The 13679-nt window shown below is 43.4% G+C and overlaps 1 protein-coding gene and 1 pseudogene across 1 annotated transcript; one reads left to right on the forward strand and one right to left on the reverse strand.

Moving 5' to 3' along the window:
* Positions 1-5549: 5549 nt before the first annotated feature.
* LOC100470885 lies at positions 5550-5960 on the reverse strand (annotated as a pseudogene).
* Positions 5961-9006: 3046 nt separating this feature from the next.
* Positions 9007-11927, forward strand: JAGN1 (jagunal homolog 1). The gene is made up of 2 exons (XM_011232048.3): positions 9007-9234; positions 10978-11927. Exons 1-2 carry the CDS (start codon positions 9146-9148, stop codon positions 11438-11440), a joined length of 552 nt encoding a protein of 183 aa, XP_011230350.1. The 5' UTR covers positions 9007-9145; the 3' UTR covers positions 11441-11927.
* Positions 11928-13679: the final 1752 nt, after the last annotated feature.

Here is a 13679-nt window from a genome sequence, read left to right on the forward strand (position 1 = left end):
AGGGATTAAAATTAGCTCCTAGCCCTTTGGATTGTCATGAAGGTTGAATGAGATAATCATAAAATGTAACTGCTGCAGAATTTAGTGCATCCTTGGGGCTCAATAAATCACTATTGTTATTGTTATTATTATTATTATTATTTTAAAGGTTTACTTCTTTATTTATTTGAGAGAGAGAGAGAGAGCACCCATGTGAGCAAGAGAGTGAGGGGAAAGGCAAAGGGAGGAGGAGAGAGGGAGACTCCCCGCTGAGTGCAGAGCCCCATCCCAGGAACCAGAGACCACGACCTGAACTGAAATCAAGAGTCGGACACCTAACCAAGCCACCCAGTTGCCCCTATTATTAATATCTAAATCCCTCCCTGGAGAAGGTCCCAGACAGCCATCATTCATTCATTCATTCAACAAATATTTATTAGGCACTTATTATGTGCCAGCCCTCCCAGGGGCTGAGAATAGAGCAGTAAAGAAGACAGCCTTGTCCCACACTTCAAGGAGCTGACATTCCTAGGGTAGAGGGGAACTCAGATCTTGTACAAATATGCAAATAAACAAAAAAATTTCAGATAATGATGTTGTAGGAAGAAAACCAAACAGTGGTATGATAATAAATGGCTAGAGAGCTACATTGGCTTATGGGTTTAGGCAAGGCCTCAAAGGAGGTGAGCTTTGAGCTAAATCCTACTGCTGAGAAGCCAATCTTTTGAAGTCCTGGGGGAACATTCAAGGCAAAGGAAACATCAGTGCAAAGGATCTGGGATAGGAATGAGCAAGGTTAGGAGACAGGAACACAAGTCATTAAACTTGAAGGCAGTCCAAGAGCGAGAAGAGAAATACAAACAAATGCTTCAGAGAAGAAGTTATGGGGAACATGTGGGGCCCCTCCCTTGACCATTCATCCCTCAAATATTTATTGAACGTGTAACATGTGATTGTGCGTCAGTGTGTGACTCAGAAGCAGTCTGGCCCTGATGAACTCCCAGGGCAGCATGGGAAGCAGACACAGATTAAAAAAAGATAACTGCAAGCTAAAGCCGAAGATATCTGCCTTGGGGTGGAGGATGGCTCCGTGAACCTGAGGATTCTTCACAGTACTTAGGAGAAGAGGATGATTGTGAACCAGTTGGGATTTACTTATTCAACAAGCATTTTCTTGAGCATTTATGCCAGGCACTATGGGCTGTGGGGGACATGGATGACTCGGTTCTTGTCCCTGACTGGGGACCTTACATCCTAGTGGGAGAGGCAGATGTCTGGGCATGGTTCTCAAACTCTGAAGTGCCTAGAAATCATTTGAGATACCTTGGAGTGGAGGACTCTAGCTATGACTCAAAATTGAGAAGCCATAAAGAAAATATTATGCATTCAACTACATTTGAAAAGTATTCTGGGGGCACCTGGGTGGCTCAGTTGTAAGCATCTGACTCTTGATCTCAGCTCAGGTCTTGATCTCAGGGTTGTGAGTTCAAGCCCCACATTGGGCTCCACACTGGGCATGGAGCCTAGTTTAAAAAAAAAATTCTCCCAGGGGCGCCTGGGCGGCACAGCGGTTGGGCGTCTGCCTTCGGCTCAGGGCGTGATCCCAGCGTTATGGGTTCGAGCCCCACATCAGGCTCCTCTGCTAGGAGCCTGCTTCTTCCTCCCACTCCCCCTGCTTGTGTTCCCTCTCTCGCTGGCTGTCTCTATCTCTGTCAAATAAATACATTAAAAAAATCTTAAAAAAAAAAAATTCTCCATGTTCGCCTTGTCATACCTGAGCAGAGTCAAATGACATACAAAAAGAAAGGTATATTGCAACTAAAAAAGGCAAGATGCCGATCTCCTCCCTCTCTTTCTCCTCCACTTTCCCTCCCTTCCTTTTTTTCTGTGTCTCTATCTCTCTCTGTGTGGGTCTCTATCTCTGTCTTTTTCTCCCTCATTCTCATTCTCTTCTCTCTCCTCTACATATAAACTAAGACCAAAAACACAGTAGAAAAATGGGCAAAGTATATGAACATAGTTCAGGGAAATGAAATACAAGTAATCCTTAAACATATGAAAAGACATTTAATCCCACTTATAGAAATAAAAAAAAGAAATACAACATAAAACTACGCAGAGATGTGATTCTTTACCCATCAGACTAGCAAATGTTGTTAGTAAAGCTGTGGGAAAGCAAGGAGTCAGACACACCCACATATTGTTGGTGAGAATGTAATTGATCTAACCTCTGTGGAAGGCAATGTGTCCAAGATCTATCAAAATTACAGACACCATATATTCTTTGACCCAGCAATACCATTTCTGGGATTCCAGACTATAGATCTTGCCCATGAATGAAATGGTATATATACAAGGTTATTAACTGAAGCTACGTTTGTAATAGCAAAATACTGGAAATTATCCAAATGTCCTACAAGAGAGAGCATTAAATAAATTATCTTATATTCATATAATGGAATAACCTTAGGAAGCCAAAAAAAAATTTGAGGATGTTCTTTATGTACGGACCTGGGGAAAATCTCCAAGATATTTTGTTACGTGGAAACAAAAAGCAAGGTCTTTAGTAGTGTGTATAATACAGTACCCTCTGTATTTAAGAAAGGATAAAATGAGGGCTTCAGAGGGGAAGGGGGTGGGGGAATGGGATAGACCGGTGATGGGTAGTAAGGAGGGCATGTGTTGCATGGTGCACTGGGTGTTAATACGCAACTAATGAATCATCGAACTTTACATCAGAAACCAGGGATGTACTGTATGGTGACTAACATAATACAATAAAAAACATTAAAATAAAAAAAAGAAAGGATAAAATACGAATATAAGTTTACATGTGCTTGTATGTGCTTAAAGAAACTCTGGAAATACATGCAATTACACTAAAAAACCCACAAAGTGTTTCCTTGGTTGGGTGGAGTCAGGTGGACTGGGTTGAGACCTGGGAAGATGGGGAGTGGAGTTGAGAGGAGGAATTTTCACTGCATATATTTTTTTTAAATTGGAGAACTTTATTTTGATACAATTTGCTTCATTGTAATCTTTTATTTTATACATATTTTATTTTGTACATTCAAACACTTCATTCTGAGAAGGGTTCCCCAGGCTGCCAAGGATGTCCATGGCACAAAAGCAGTTACAAATCACTGCTCTGGGGGTGCCTGGCCGGCTCAATCAGGACAGTATGTGACTCTGGATCTTGGGGTTGTGAGTCCAAGCCCCATGTTGGACATGGAGCCTACTTAAAAAAATGAAACAAACAAAAACAAATTGCTGCTGTAAACGATCACACCTTTCCGTTATTGCCCTTCCCTTGTGACCATTTGCATTTTAAAATAACAGCTTTGGGGCACCTGGGTGGCTCTGGAGATTAGGTGGTTAAGCGTCTGCCTTCAGCTCAGGTCATGACCCCGGAGCTCCGGGATCAAGCCCCGCATCAGGCTCCCTGCTCAGTGGGGAGCCTGCTTCTCCCTCTGCCCCTTTCCCAGCTCATGCTTGCTCTCTCTCTCTCTCTTTCTCTCAAAAAAATAAAATCTTGAAAAAATAAAATAACAGCTTTGTTGAGCTATAATTCCCATACTATTAAATTCACCCTTTTAAGATGTACAGTTCGATGGTTTTTAGTATATTCACAAAGTTGTCCAATGATCATTACTATATAATTATAGAATATTTTTATCACCCTCAAAAAGAAACTGCATACCTATTACAATTACTCCCTATTTCCTCCTGTCAACCACTACTCTACTTTTGGTCTTTGTGGCTCTGTCCATTCTGGATATTTCATATAAAGGAATCATACAATATGGAGTCCTTTATGACTAGCTTTTCACGTAGCATAATATCACCCATGCAGTAGTATGTATCCTTCTTCATTGCCAAATAATATTCCATTTATGGAGATGCCACATTTTTGATCCATTCATCAGTTGATGAATATAGGGTTGTTTCCACTTTTTGACTATTATAAGTAATGCTGCTATGAACATTTATGTACAAATTTTTAAAAAGATTTTACTGGGGGTGCCTGGGTAGCACAGTCGTTGGGCATCTGCCTTCAGCTCAGGGTGTGATCCCGGCGTTCCAGGATCGAGTCCCACATCGGGCTCCTCTGCTGGGAGCCTGCTTCATCCTCTCCCACTCCCCTACTGTGTTCCCTCTCTCACTGGCTGTCTCTCTGTCACATAAATAAATAAAAAATCTTTTAAAAAAAAGATTTTATTTATTTATTTGTCAGAGAGGGAGAGAGCACAAGCAGGGGGAGTGGCAGGCAGAGGGAGAAGCAGACTCCCCACTGATCAGGGCGCCTGATGCAGGACTCTGGGATCATGACCTGAAGCCGAAGGCAGACACTTGACCTGTGTACAAATTTTTGTGTGGATATATATTGTCACTTCCCTTGGGTGTATATATATAGGAACGGAATTGCTGGGCCATATTAGTAACTCTGATTTTTTGAGGTACTGCCAAATTATTTTTCCAAAGTAGCTGTACCATTTTACATTCCTACCAGCAATATTTGAGGGTTCCATTTCCTCCATATCCATGGCAACACTTGTTATTGTCCGTCTTTTTTATTTTAGCCCTCCTAGTGGGTGTGAAGTGGTATCTCGTAGAGATTTTGAAATGCATTTCCCTAATGACTAGCGGTGCCAAACGTCTTTTCATGTGTTCATTGTACATAGATTTATTATACTGTTTGATTTCTAAACCACATAAATGCATTACCTAGTCAACATTTTGGATTAAAAATAAAGAGTCTCAGGCCCAACTCTAAAGAATGATTTATTTGGATAAGGGTAAGGCCCAGAAATATATGGGGTTTAAAAAAATTTTTTTTACAGATTTTTATTTATTTATTTATTTGACAAAGAGAGAGAGACCACAAGCAGGGGGAGCAGCAGTCAGAAGGAGAGAGAGGAGCAGACTTTCCACCGAGCAGGGAGCCCAACTCGGGGCTGGATCCCAGGACCTGATCACGACCTGAGCAGAAGGCAGATGCTCAACCGACTGAGCCACCCAGGCGCCCCATATGGGTTTTTTTTAAAAAGATTTATTTATTTATTTTAGAGAGAGAGAGTGCACGCACAAGTGGGGGAGGGTCAGAGGGAGAGGGAGAGAGAATCCTCCAGCAGACTCCCACACGAGGGCTCCATCCCAGGACCCTGAGATCATGACCTGAGCCAAAATCAAGAGCTGGCCGCTTAACTGACTGAGTCACCGAGGTAACCCCAGAAATATATGCTTTTATTTTTAGTTATTTTTTAAACAATAATTTATTGCTCTTCCTTTCCAAAGCTTTGTGAATTTACAAAGAAAAAAAAGGATCAGAGTTTACAGACTGCTCAGTTCAGGCTAAGAATGCCGAGAGGTGAGAGCCTGGAGCACCGTGACCACTGGGTGTTCACCAGCAGATGTGCATGGACATCTGTAACAAGCTCCCCACATTTGTTTAGTGCCTTCAGAGATGCTGCTTTCCTTACACACCATCTCTCAGGACATACGTGGGTCATTAGTCAAGTCACTGGAATGGTACAGAGGTTTTTTGGGTTTGGTTTTGGTTTTTTGCCCTCCTGCTATAAAATGAAATTTTCAGTTCATTTCTGAAAAATAAATTGTTCAATAAATCCATTTCATTCTGCTTCTCCTTTACACAAAGCTTCCTCTTCAACCCGATACCTTTCCAGCTGCATCTTCTTTTCTGCTATCAGAGCGTGCAGTTGCTGCCATTGGCCTTCTCTCTGTTTTGCTATAGATATGAGCAAGTTCTGAGCACCAGTGGCCTTCATCTTCTCATTTTTTTGCTTCTTTTGCAAGTTGGTCAACAGCTCAGTTAAACCACCAACTATTTTCTGAAACTGGCCAATTTTGTCCACAGAGTCCTTGCACTCTTCCTTGAGCTCTGCAGTCTCCGGGTCCAACACCTGCAGCTACTCCAGCTCATCAAAGTGCAGCCCTGCTTCACCCAGGATGTCCGTGGCCATAGCTGCCAATCCCCTGTGGCAGTGCGCTGCCACAGGGGTTGATTAAGGCAGCAGCTTCTTGACGGGGTCAGCCGCATCTTACCTCACCCGCTGGCCTCAGGTGCTGCCACTGAAATATACACCTTTAATAAGAATCCTGGGTGATTAAAAAAAAAAAAACAACCTTGGACAATTCTATCACAGATGGTCTTAAACCAGGCTTAACAAACACTGCAACTTACTGAGCAGGTGAATTTTGCTGGAGTAATAAGAAGGATTCCAAAGGGTCAGCAGAATTTCCAGAGGGCAAGAAAAGGTGTTCTAGAGAGTGTAGGAGAGGAGACAGATACAGGCTTACTTTCCTTCACCGTGCTTCACTTTGTTGAGCTCTACAGATATTGCATTTTTCATGCATTGAAGGCTTGTGGCAACTCTACACTGAGCAAGTCTATCGGCGCCATTTTTCCAGCAGCATTTGTTCACTTCATTGGTGATCTGTGATCAGTGATCTTTGACGTTGCTATTGTAATTGCTTGGTGGCACCATGAACCATACCTATATAAGACAGAGAATTTCATTGACAAACGTGTGTGTTGTGACTGCCCACAAAATGGCCATTTCTCTCCCCATCTCCATCCTTCTCCTCAGGCCTCCGTATTTCCTAAGACACAACAGTATTGAAATTAGGCCAATTAATAATCCTACAATGGCCTATAAGTGTCGAAGTGAAAGGAAGAATCACAAGTCTCCCACTTTAAATTAAAAGCTAAAAATGATTCAGCTTAGTGAGGAACGTGTGTTGAAAGTTGAGACAGGGGGTGCCTGGTGGCTCAGTCGGTTAAGCGGCTGCCTTAGGCTCAGGTCCTGGTCCCAGGGTCCTGGGATCGAGCCTCACATCAGGCTCCCTGCTCCATGTGCAGCCTGGTTCTCCTTCTCCACTGCTTGTGTGCTCTCATTCTCCCTCTCTCTCTCTCTCTCAAACAAATAAATAAAATCTTAAAAAATAAACCATATACACATAAAAAAAAAGTTGAGACAGGCAAAAGCTAGGCCAAATTGTGGGTGCAAAGGAAAGTTCTTGGAGGAAAGTAAAAGTGCTATTTCAGTGAATACACGAATGATAAGAAAGTGAAGCAGTCTTATTGCTGATACAGGGAAAGTTCTAGTAGTCTGGATAAAAGATCAGAGCAGCCACAACTTTTCCTTAAGCCAAAGCCTAATGGAGAGCAAGGCCCTAACTTTCTTCAGTTCTGTGAAGGCTGAGGGAGGTGAGCAAGCTGTCTGAAGCTGGCAGAGGTGGTTCATGAGGCTTAAGGAATCTCCGTAACATCAAAGTGCAAGATAAAGCAGCAAGTAGAAGCTGCAGCAAGTTATCCAGATCCAGCTGAGATCATTAATGAAGGTGGCTACACTAAACAACAGATTTTCAGTGTAGATGAAACAGCCTTCTACTGGAAGAAGATACCATCTAGGACTTTCAGAGCTAGAGAGAATTCAATGCCTGACTTCAAAGCTTCAAAGGACAAGCTGATGCTCTTGTTAGGGACTGATGTAGCTGGTGACTTGAAGTTGAAGCCAATGCTCATTTGCCATTCCAAAAGTCCCAGGGCCCTTAAAAGGTATACTAAATCTACTCTGACTGTATTCTTTACGTGGAATAGTAAATCCTGGTTGATAGCATGTCTGTTTATAATGTGGTTTACTGAGTATTTTAAGCCCATTGTTGAGACCTACTGCTTAGAAAAAAAGATTCCTTTCCAAATGTTACTGCTCATTGAGAATGCACCCGGTCACCCAAGAGCCTGCTAGAGATGTATAATGAGATTAATGTTGTTTTCATGCCTGCCAACACAACATCCATTCTGCAGCCCTTGGATCAGTCATTTCAACTTTTAAATGTTATTATTTAAGAAATACAATTTTCTTTTCTTTTTAAAAAAGATTTTATTTATTTATTTATTTGAGAGTAAGAGAGAGAGAGTGTGTGTGCACAAGTGGGGGGGGAGGGGCAGAGTAAGAAGCAGATTCCCCGCTGAGCAGGGAGCAGAAGGTGGGGCTTGATCCCAAGACCCCTGGTATCATGACCTGAGCTGAAGGCAGATGCTTAACTGACTGAGCCATGCAGGCACCCCATATTTTTTTTTCTTTCATAGCCTTGACATTTTTATTTATTTCTTTAAAGATTTTATTTGTTTATTTGAGAGAGAGAGAGAGAGAGCATGAGCAGGGCAGAAGGAGAGAGACAAGCAGACTCCCAGCTGAGCAGGGAACTGGTTAAAGGGCTTGATTCCAGGACTCTGGGATCATGACCTGAGCTGAAGGCAAAGGCTTAACTGACTGAGCCATACAGCCGCCCTGACATTTTTATTTTTTTAAATAGGCTCCACACCCAGCGTGGAGCCCACCATGAGGCTTGAACTCACCACCCTGGGATCAAGATCTCAGCAGATAATAAGAGTTGGACACTCATCCGACTGAGCCACCCAGGCACCCCCATAGCCTTAACATTTTTAATAATAGTCTAATTATCTTATAGAATGTCCTTCAATTTATCTATCATTGCTTCATGATTAGATTCAGGTTAAGTGTTTTTGGCAGAAATATCACAGAAGTGATGCTGTGTCCTCAGCATAACAGGAGACGGGAGATGTCTCATTACTGATCAAGTTAACTTTGCTTACTTCGTTAAGAGGGCGTACCCCAGTTTTCTCCAATGTAAAGTGACCATTTTCTCTTTGCAATGATTAAGTAATCCATGGGGAGATATTTTCAGACTGTGTCAATCACGTGTCCTATTGGGAGTTACAGGACCCTTTTCAAGTATCACGGCCCCATCTGTGAAGTGGGGACAAGGGTGTCTTGAACTCATATTACAGTTTAAGAAGGTGACAGTGATCAACAGTCTAAGTGATACGGTCCAGGCAAGAGGACAAAAAGATGACACCCGCGGCGATTAACTTCCGGGCACTCCAAAGCGGCAGACGCAGGCCCGGGCGGGGCCGCGAGAGCGTGCACGTGCGCGTGCGCGGGGGCGTGACCACAGAGTCGGTCCTCCGGAGATAGAGAGGCCGGAAGTTGTCCTCACAGAACCGCGCGGCTGTTAGGGTGGCAAGCTGAGGCGACGTTAACGGGTTGTGCGGGCAGCTCGGCCCGGTAGTCCCGGTGGTGGGTCGGCGTGAGAGGCTCTGGGGTTCTGGGCGGGGATAATGGCATCTCGGGCAGGCCCGCGAGCGGCCGGTACCGACGGCAGCGACTTTCAGCACCGGGAGCGCGTCGCCATGCACTACCAGATGAGGTATGAAGTGAGGCGAGGAGCACGGAGGCCTTCTCCCCAGCCAGAGCCCGGAGGGCCTGGAAAGCGACACCGGCCCGGCCTCAGGGTCTTACCCGCCCAGCCGGCCCTCGGGCACCTCCTCCCGTGTCGGCCCAGGGCCTGTCCCCAATTTCGGGGAGCCTCTTCGCTCCCATAAGCGCCACCCGGTGATCCGCCCTGTGCCTTGGGAGGGTCCTCTGCCTCCTAGGCTCCGGGGTCTTGAGCGATGCTGGCCTCGCTGTGACCTCGGAAACCCAGTTTTTTTTATTGAAACCCACTTTCCTCTTCTGTGAAGGGAAAAGCAACCCATCATTTAGGTTTTGGTGAAGAATTAGTGAGCTAGTAATTCGTGTAAAGAGTCTGCCCAATACATGGTAGCTGTTGTATTTCAGGCCATTTTGGGGAATGTGGACCATAAAGTCCAGCCTTTCTTCGCCTAAAATGAGTTTTAGGAACTCCCATGCAAGGGGTGTTTCCACATTCGTTTATTCGTTCAACAAATATTTATTGAGTTTCTACCGGTCAGGCATTGTGCTAGGCACTGAGGATATAATAGTAAGCAAAAACAGATCTGGTCTTTGTATGCATGTTATACCTTCAATGAGAAAAGTTCCTTTATAAAAGACAAAACTGGTCCCTGCCTTCATGGATCATGAACTCTACAGGTGACTGACTTTTCCCCTTACCTTTCCACATTTTCTATAATGAATATTTTTAAAATAAAAATTTTGAAAAAAAAAAGATTTTCTTTCCTTAAATACACCAAGCTCTCCCAGAATGTTTTTCACATCTTTCCAGAGTTTCAAAGAATGACAAGCTCTTTGGACTGCCATTTCATTCATATCCTTAGACCCCTGCCTAAGAGAATATCACAACCCAAGCAAGAGTTTTGATGACTGTCCAGAGCAGAAACTGCCCTCAGGGGTGTGAAGGGATTACATTTAGGACCTGAGAGAATTAGAATAATAAGAGAAATATGTGTGCTTGCTTTGGCTATAAAATCTACTCTAGCTGGGGAAATATGGGCAGCCTGAGTTGATTTCCTTGCTGCCAGTATCTCCTTCCTCTAGGCTATATTCTTATGATGCAAAGTCATCTCTATAAACACAGCTCTGAGTTACTCTTTTGCCTCTAATCTGACTCACTCTTTGCAACTTCATATCCTGCTCTTCCCCTTCCCACTACAAAGTATTCCTGCCACACCACCTGCTTTCCTGGAACACAATGCTTATGTCTTTTTGCCTGTGTGCTGTTACGTCTGATTGGAATCCCACCTCCACACACCCTTAAGAGCCTATCTCAGATATCACTGTTCTCTAGATAGCCTTCTCAGACATCCCGTCCTAAGTTGAACTGATTACTCCTTCCTGTGATCTCATATATCTGACAACATATATTTACTAGAGCTCTTCCAGTTCATTTTCTCATTATTTTTCCTTTCTGTTTTTTAAAGTAGACTCCACATCTAGTGTGGAGCCCAACATGGGGCTTAAATTCACGACCCTGAGATCAAGACCTGAGCTGAGATCAAGAGTCGGACACTTAACTGACTGACCCACCCAGACACCCCTTATTTTTTCTTTTGTTCCTTGTCCCCAAGTGTCCAGGCAGGGACTATATCTTACTCATGTTTGTATCCCAGTGTCCAGTATAGTTGCCTGGCATATAGTTGGTGATCAGAAAATTTTGAATGAAAGGTACTTCTTCCTCTGCTCTGCCCCACAGTGTGACCCTCAAGTATGAAATCAAGAAGCTGATCTACGTGCATCTGGTCATATGGCTGCTGCTGGTTGCCAAGATGAGCGTGGGACACCTGAGGCTATTGTCACATGATCAGGTGGCCATGCCCTATCAGTGGGAATACCCATATTTGCTGAGCATTGTGCCCTCTCTCTTGGGCCTCCTCTCCTTCCCTCGCAACAACATTAGCTACCTGGTGCTCTCCATGATCAGCATGGGGCTCTTTTCCATAGCTCCCCTCATTTATGGCAGCATGGAGATGTTCCCTGCTGCACAGCAGCTCTACCGCCATGGAAAGGCTTACCGTTTCCTCTTTGGTTTTTCTGCCGTCTCTGTCATGTACCTGGTGTTGGTGCTGGCGGTTCAAGTGCATGCCTGGCAGTTATACTACAGCAAGAAGCTCCTAGACTCTTGGTTCACCAGCACACAGGAGAAGAAACGTAAATGAAGCCTGCCTGATGGACTGTTCTGTGGGTGAAGCCTGGGCCTCCCATTGAGCCAAGTGAGAAGGTAGAGGAGCTGTTCTGAAATCGTTGGTGATTTTGGCGGCTAGTGCAAACTAGCCCACGTTCTGAAAAGCTCCTCCTGTTGCCATCAGCTGAGGTGGCAAAACTATATTTAATTTATTCCTGGTTGGCTGGAACTGGGTGATCAACAACTATAAAGCAAACTTCAGCTGGTTGAAGTTGAGGCCCTTCAGGGTTTTTCTTTAAGACAGAGCCTCATCCTTGCCTCTTCTTGGTCATCTCTCCGCTTCCATCCATTACCCCGTAGCCATCAATACTGAAAGAGGGAATAAATCAAATTCTACTTCAATCTGTAGGTGGTGGGGCAGGAAACATTTGGGAGGCTCCCCCTGCAGGCTGTGGTCTCTACTACAAAGCATTTTAATTTAAAAGAACCTCAATAAAGTTACAACCGCCTTGTCCACCCTGCGCCTTGTGTTGAAATTTGATAAATTGTGAAAGGTATGTTGCTCGAGTGGCCATGGACACGAGGTAGGTAGAAGTTTCCCAAGAAAGCTGGAAGTAGCAGTAGAGAAGTGAACTGGGCGTAGGGAACCTAAGTCATAGTAGCAGCCCTGCAGCTGATTGACAGAAACTGCCATGGGCCATACATTTAATCTCTCCACCCGTAAAATGGTCCATTCTCATTTATCCTGCTTGGGTTATGGGCTCTTATTTTGGTAGGATATTCATGTTTATCATTCAATGTTAACAAATTGTCATTTATGTGTCTAATGTGGTATCCAGAAGAATTTTAAAGTATCCCTGCATGTAATCTGGGTGAAACATGACATACATGTGAAACTAATAAACACAGCATCTAATGGTGTGGAGCAGATAAGTTAAAAATGGAAGTGGGAAAGAGATCTGTGAACTAAAGGCCCTTATTACACCTAAAAGTCTGACAGTAAACATTACTGCAGGACATACGTGTGTCCCTTTGTTCGTGTCTGCTTGACTTTATGGTCTCTGGATGTTGTCCGGATCTCTAATTGCAGACCTCTGCCCTCTCCAGAGTTCTAGTCATTTTTGCTTAATCCTTTTATTCTATAAACATTGGGTATATCCTCGGTCACTCTTAGATACTGACAGTACTTATACTGCAAAACCTGTTCCTCTGCATGTCCTGACTATCATCTCAAACTCTGTGTGTCCCAAACTTAACTCCTTGTCTTATACCTCATACCTCATACCTCATACCCACACCTCTTCCTGCATCCCCGTGTGCAAGTGAGTATACCAAAAGTACAGTTCTGGATCATCAAGCATCTACTATGCGCTATTGTGTTTTGAACAACCAAAATACCTTAATCTCTCAGATGTTTCGAAGGTGTGATTTCAGTGCACCAGTCTCTCGTTATCTCAGTACTCTCACTCTCGGTCAGTAGAACCTCATGAAGCCTCATATTGCTTTCATGTTTTCCCGGTTTGTTTAAAAATTCCCCTTTTAGACCTTTATATGCCTTTATTACTTATCCTTCAAGATTCAGTTTATATGGTAATTTGGGAGCCTTCTCTTTGCTTCAATTCAAGGAGTAAGAGTTCTCTCTTTGAATCTACATGGCATTTTTATTTTGCCTCTTATTGACAGAATTACTTGTTGACATGTCTTTTCCTCACCTCCTGCTCAGTACCTGATACACAGAGTGCACCTACTGAATGAATTAACTTGTCCTACTGTAGACTGAAGACAGGATGTATTGCACAGAGAAAACAATTAGACTGAAACGGGTAGAATTTGGAGAGCAAAGGAAAGCAGATGGAAATGTGTGGGTAAAGGAATTACGTGTATCAGGCACAGATTGCTAATTTTCAAAGAATTGGGATGCAAATAATTTTTTTTAAGTTAAACTTTTCTTTGATTATTGGAATGATACTTTACAGTCTTAGAGTGCTTTCGAAGACCCATTATGGAAATTACTGTCAATGCAAAAAAAAAAAAAAAGCCATTTGGTTTATTTTAGTTTTCTACTTGTTGGGTTATTGGGATTCTGCTTTTCCAGTCATTTTTTTCCTGCCTCATGGTTGTAGTATTCCCTGAAGCAGACAAGATTCCCTTTGAAAGAGATCCTGATTTAGCAGAAAGAGCACTGTATTTGGACGGTGGAAGATGGCTTCGAATACCAGCACACCTAATCATATGGCTAAAGTTAACACTGCCTATTTCACAGCATTGTTTTG

This window comes from Ailuropoda melanoleuca, chromosome 4 (assembly GCF_002007445.2).
Source record: "Ailuropoda melanoleuca isolate Jingjing chromosome 4, ASM200744v2, whole genome shotgun sequence".
Lineage (NCBI taxonomy): Eukaryota > Metazoa > Chordata > Mammalia > Carnivora > Ursidae > Ailuropoda > Ailuropoda melanoleuca.

Bases quoted from the DNA above. Each gene is read 5' to 3' on its own strand.
- JAGN1 (XM_011232048.3), top strand. From the start codon at position 9,146: ATGGCATCTCGGGCAGGCCCGCGAGCGGCCGGTACCGACGGCAGCGAC. The intron at 9,235-10,977 runs GTATGAAGTGAG...TCTGCCCCACAG, and splicing joins GCCATGCACTACCAGATGAG to TGTGACCCTCAAGTATGAAA.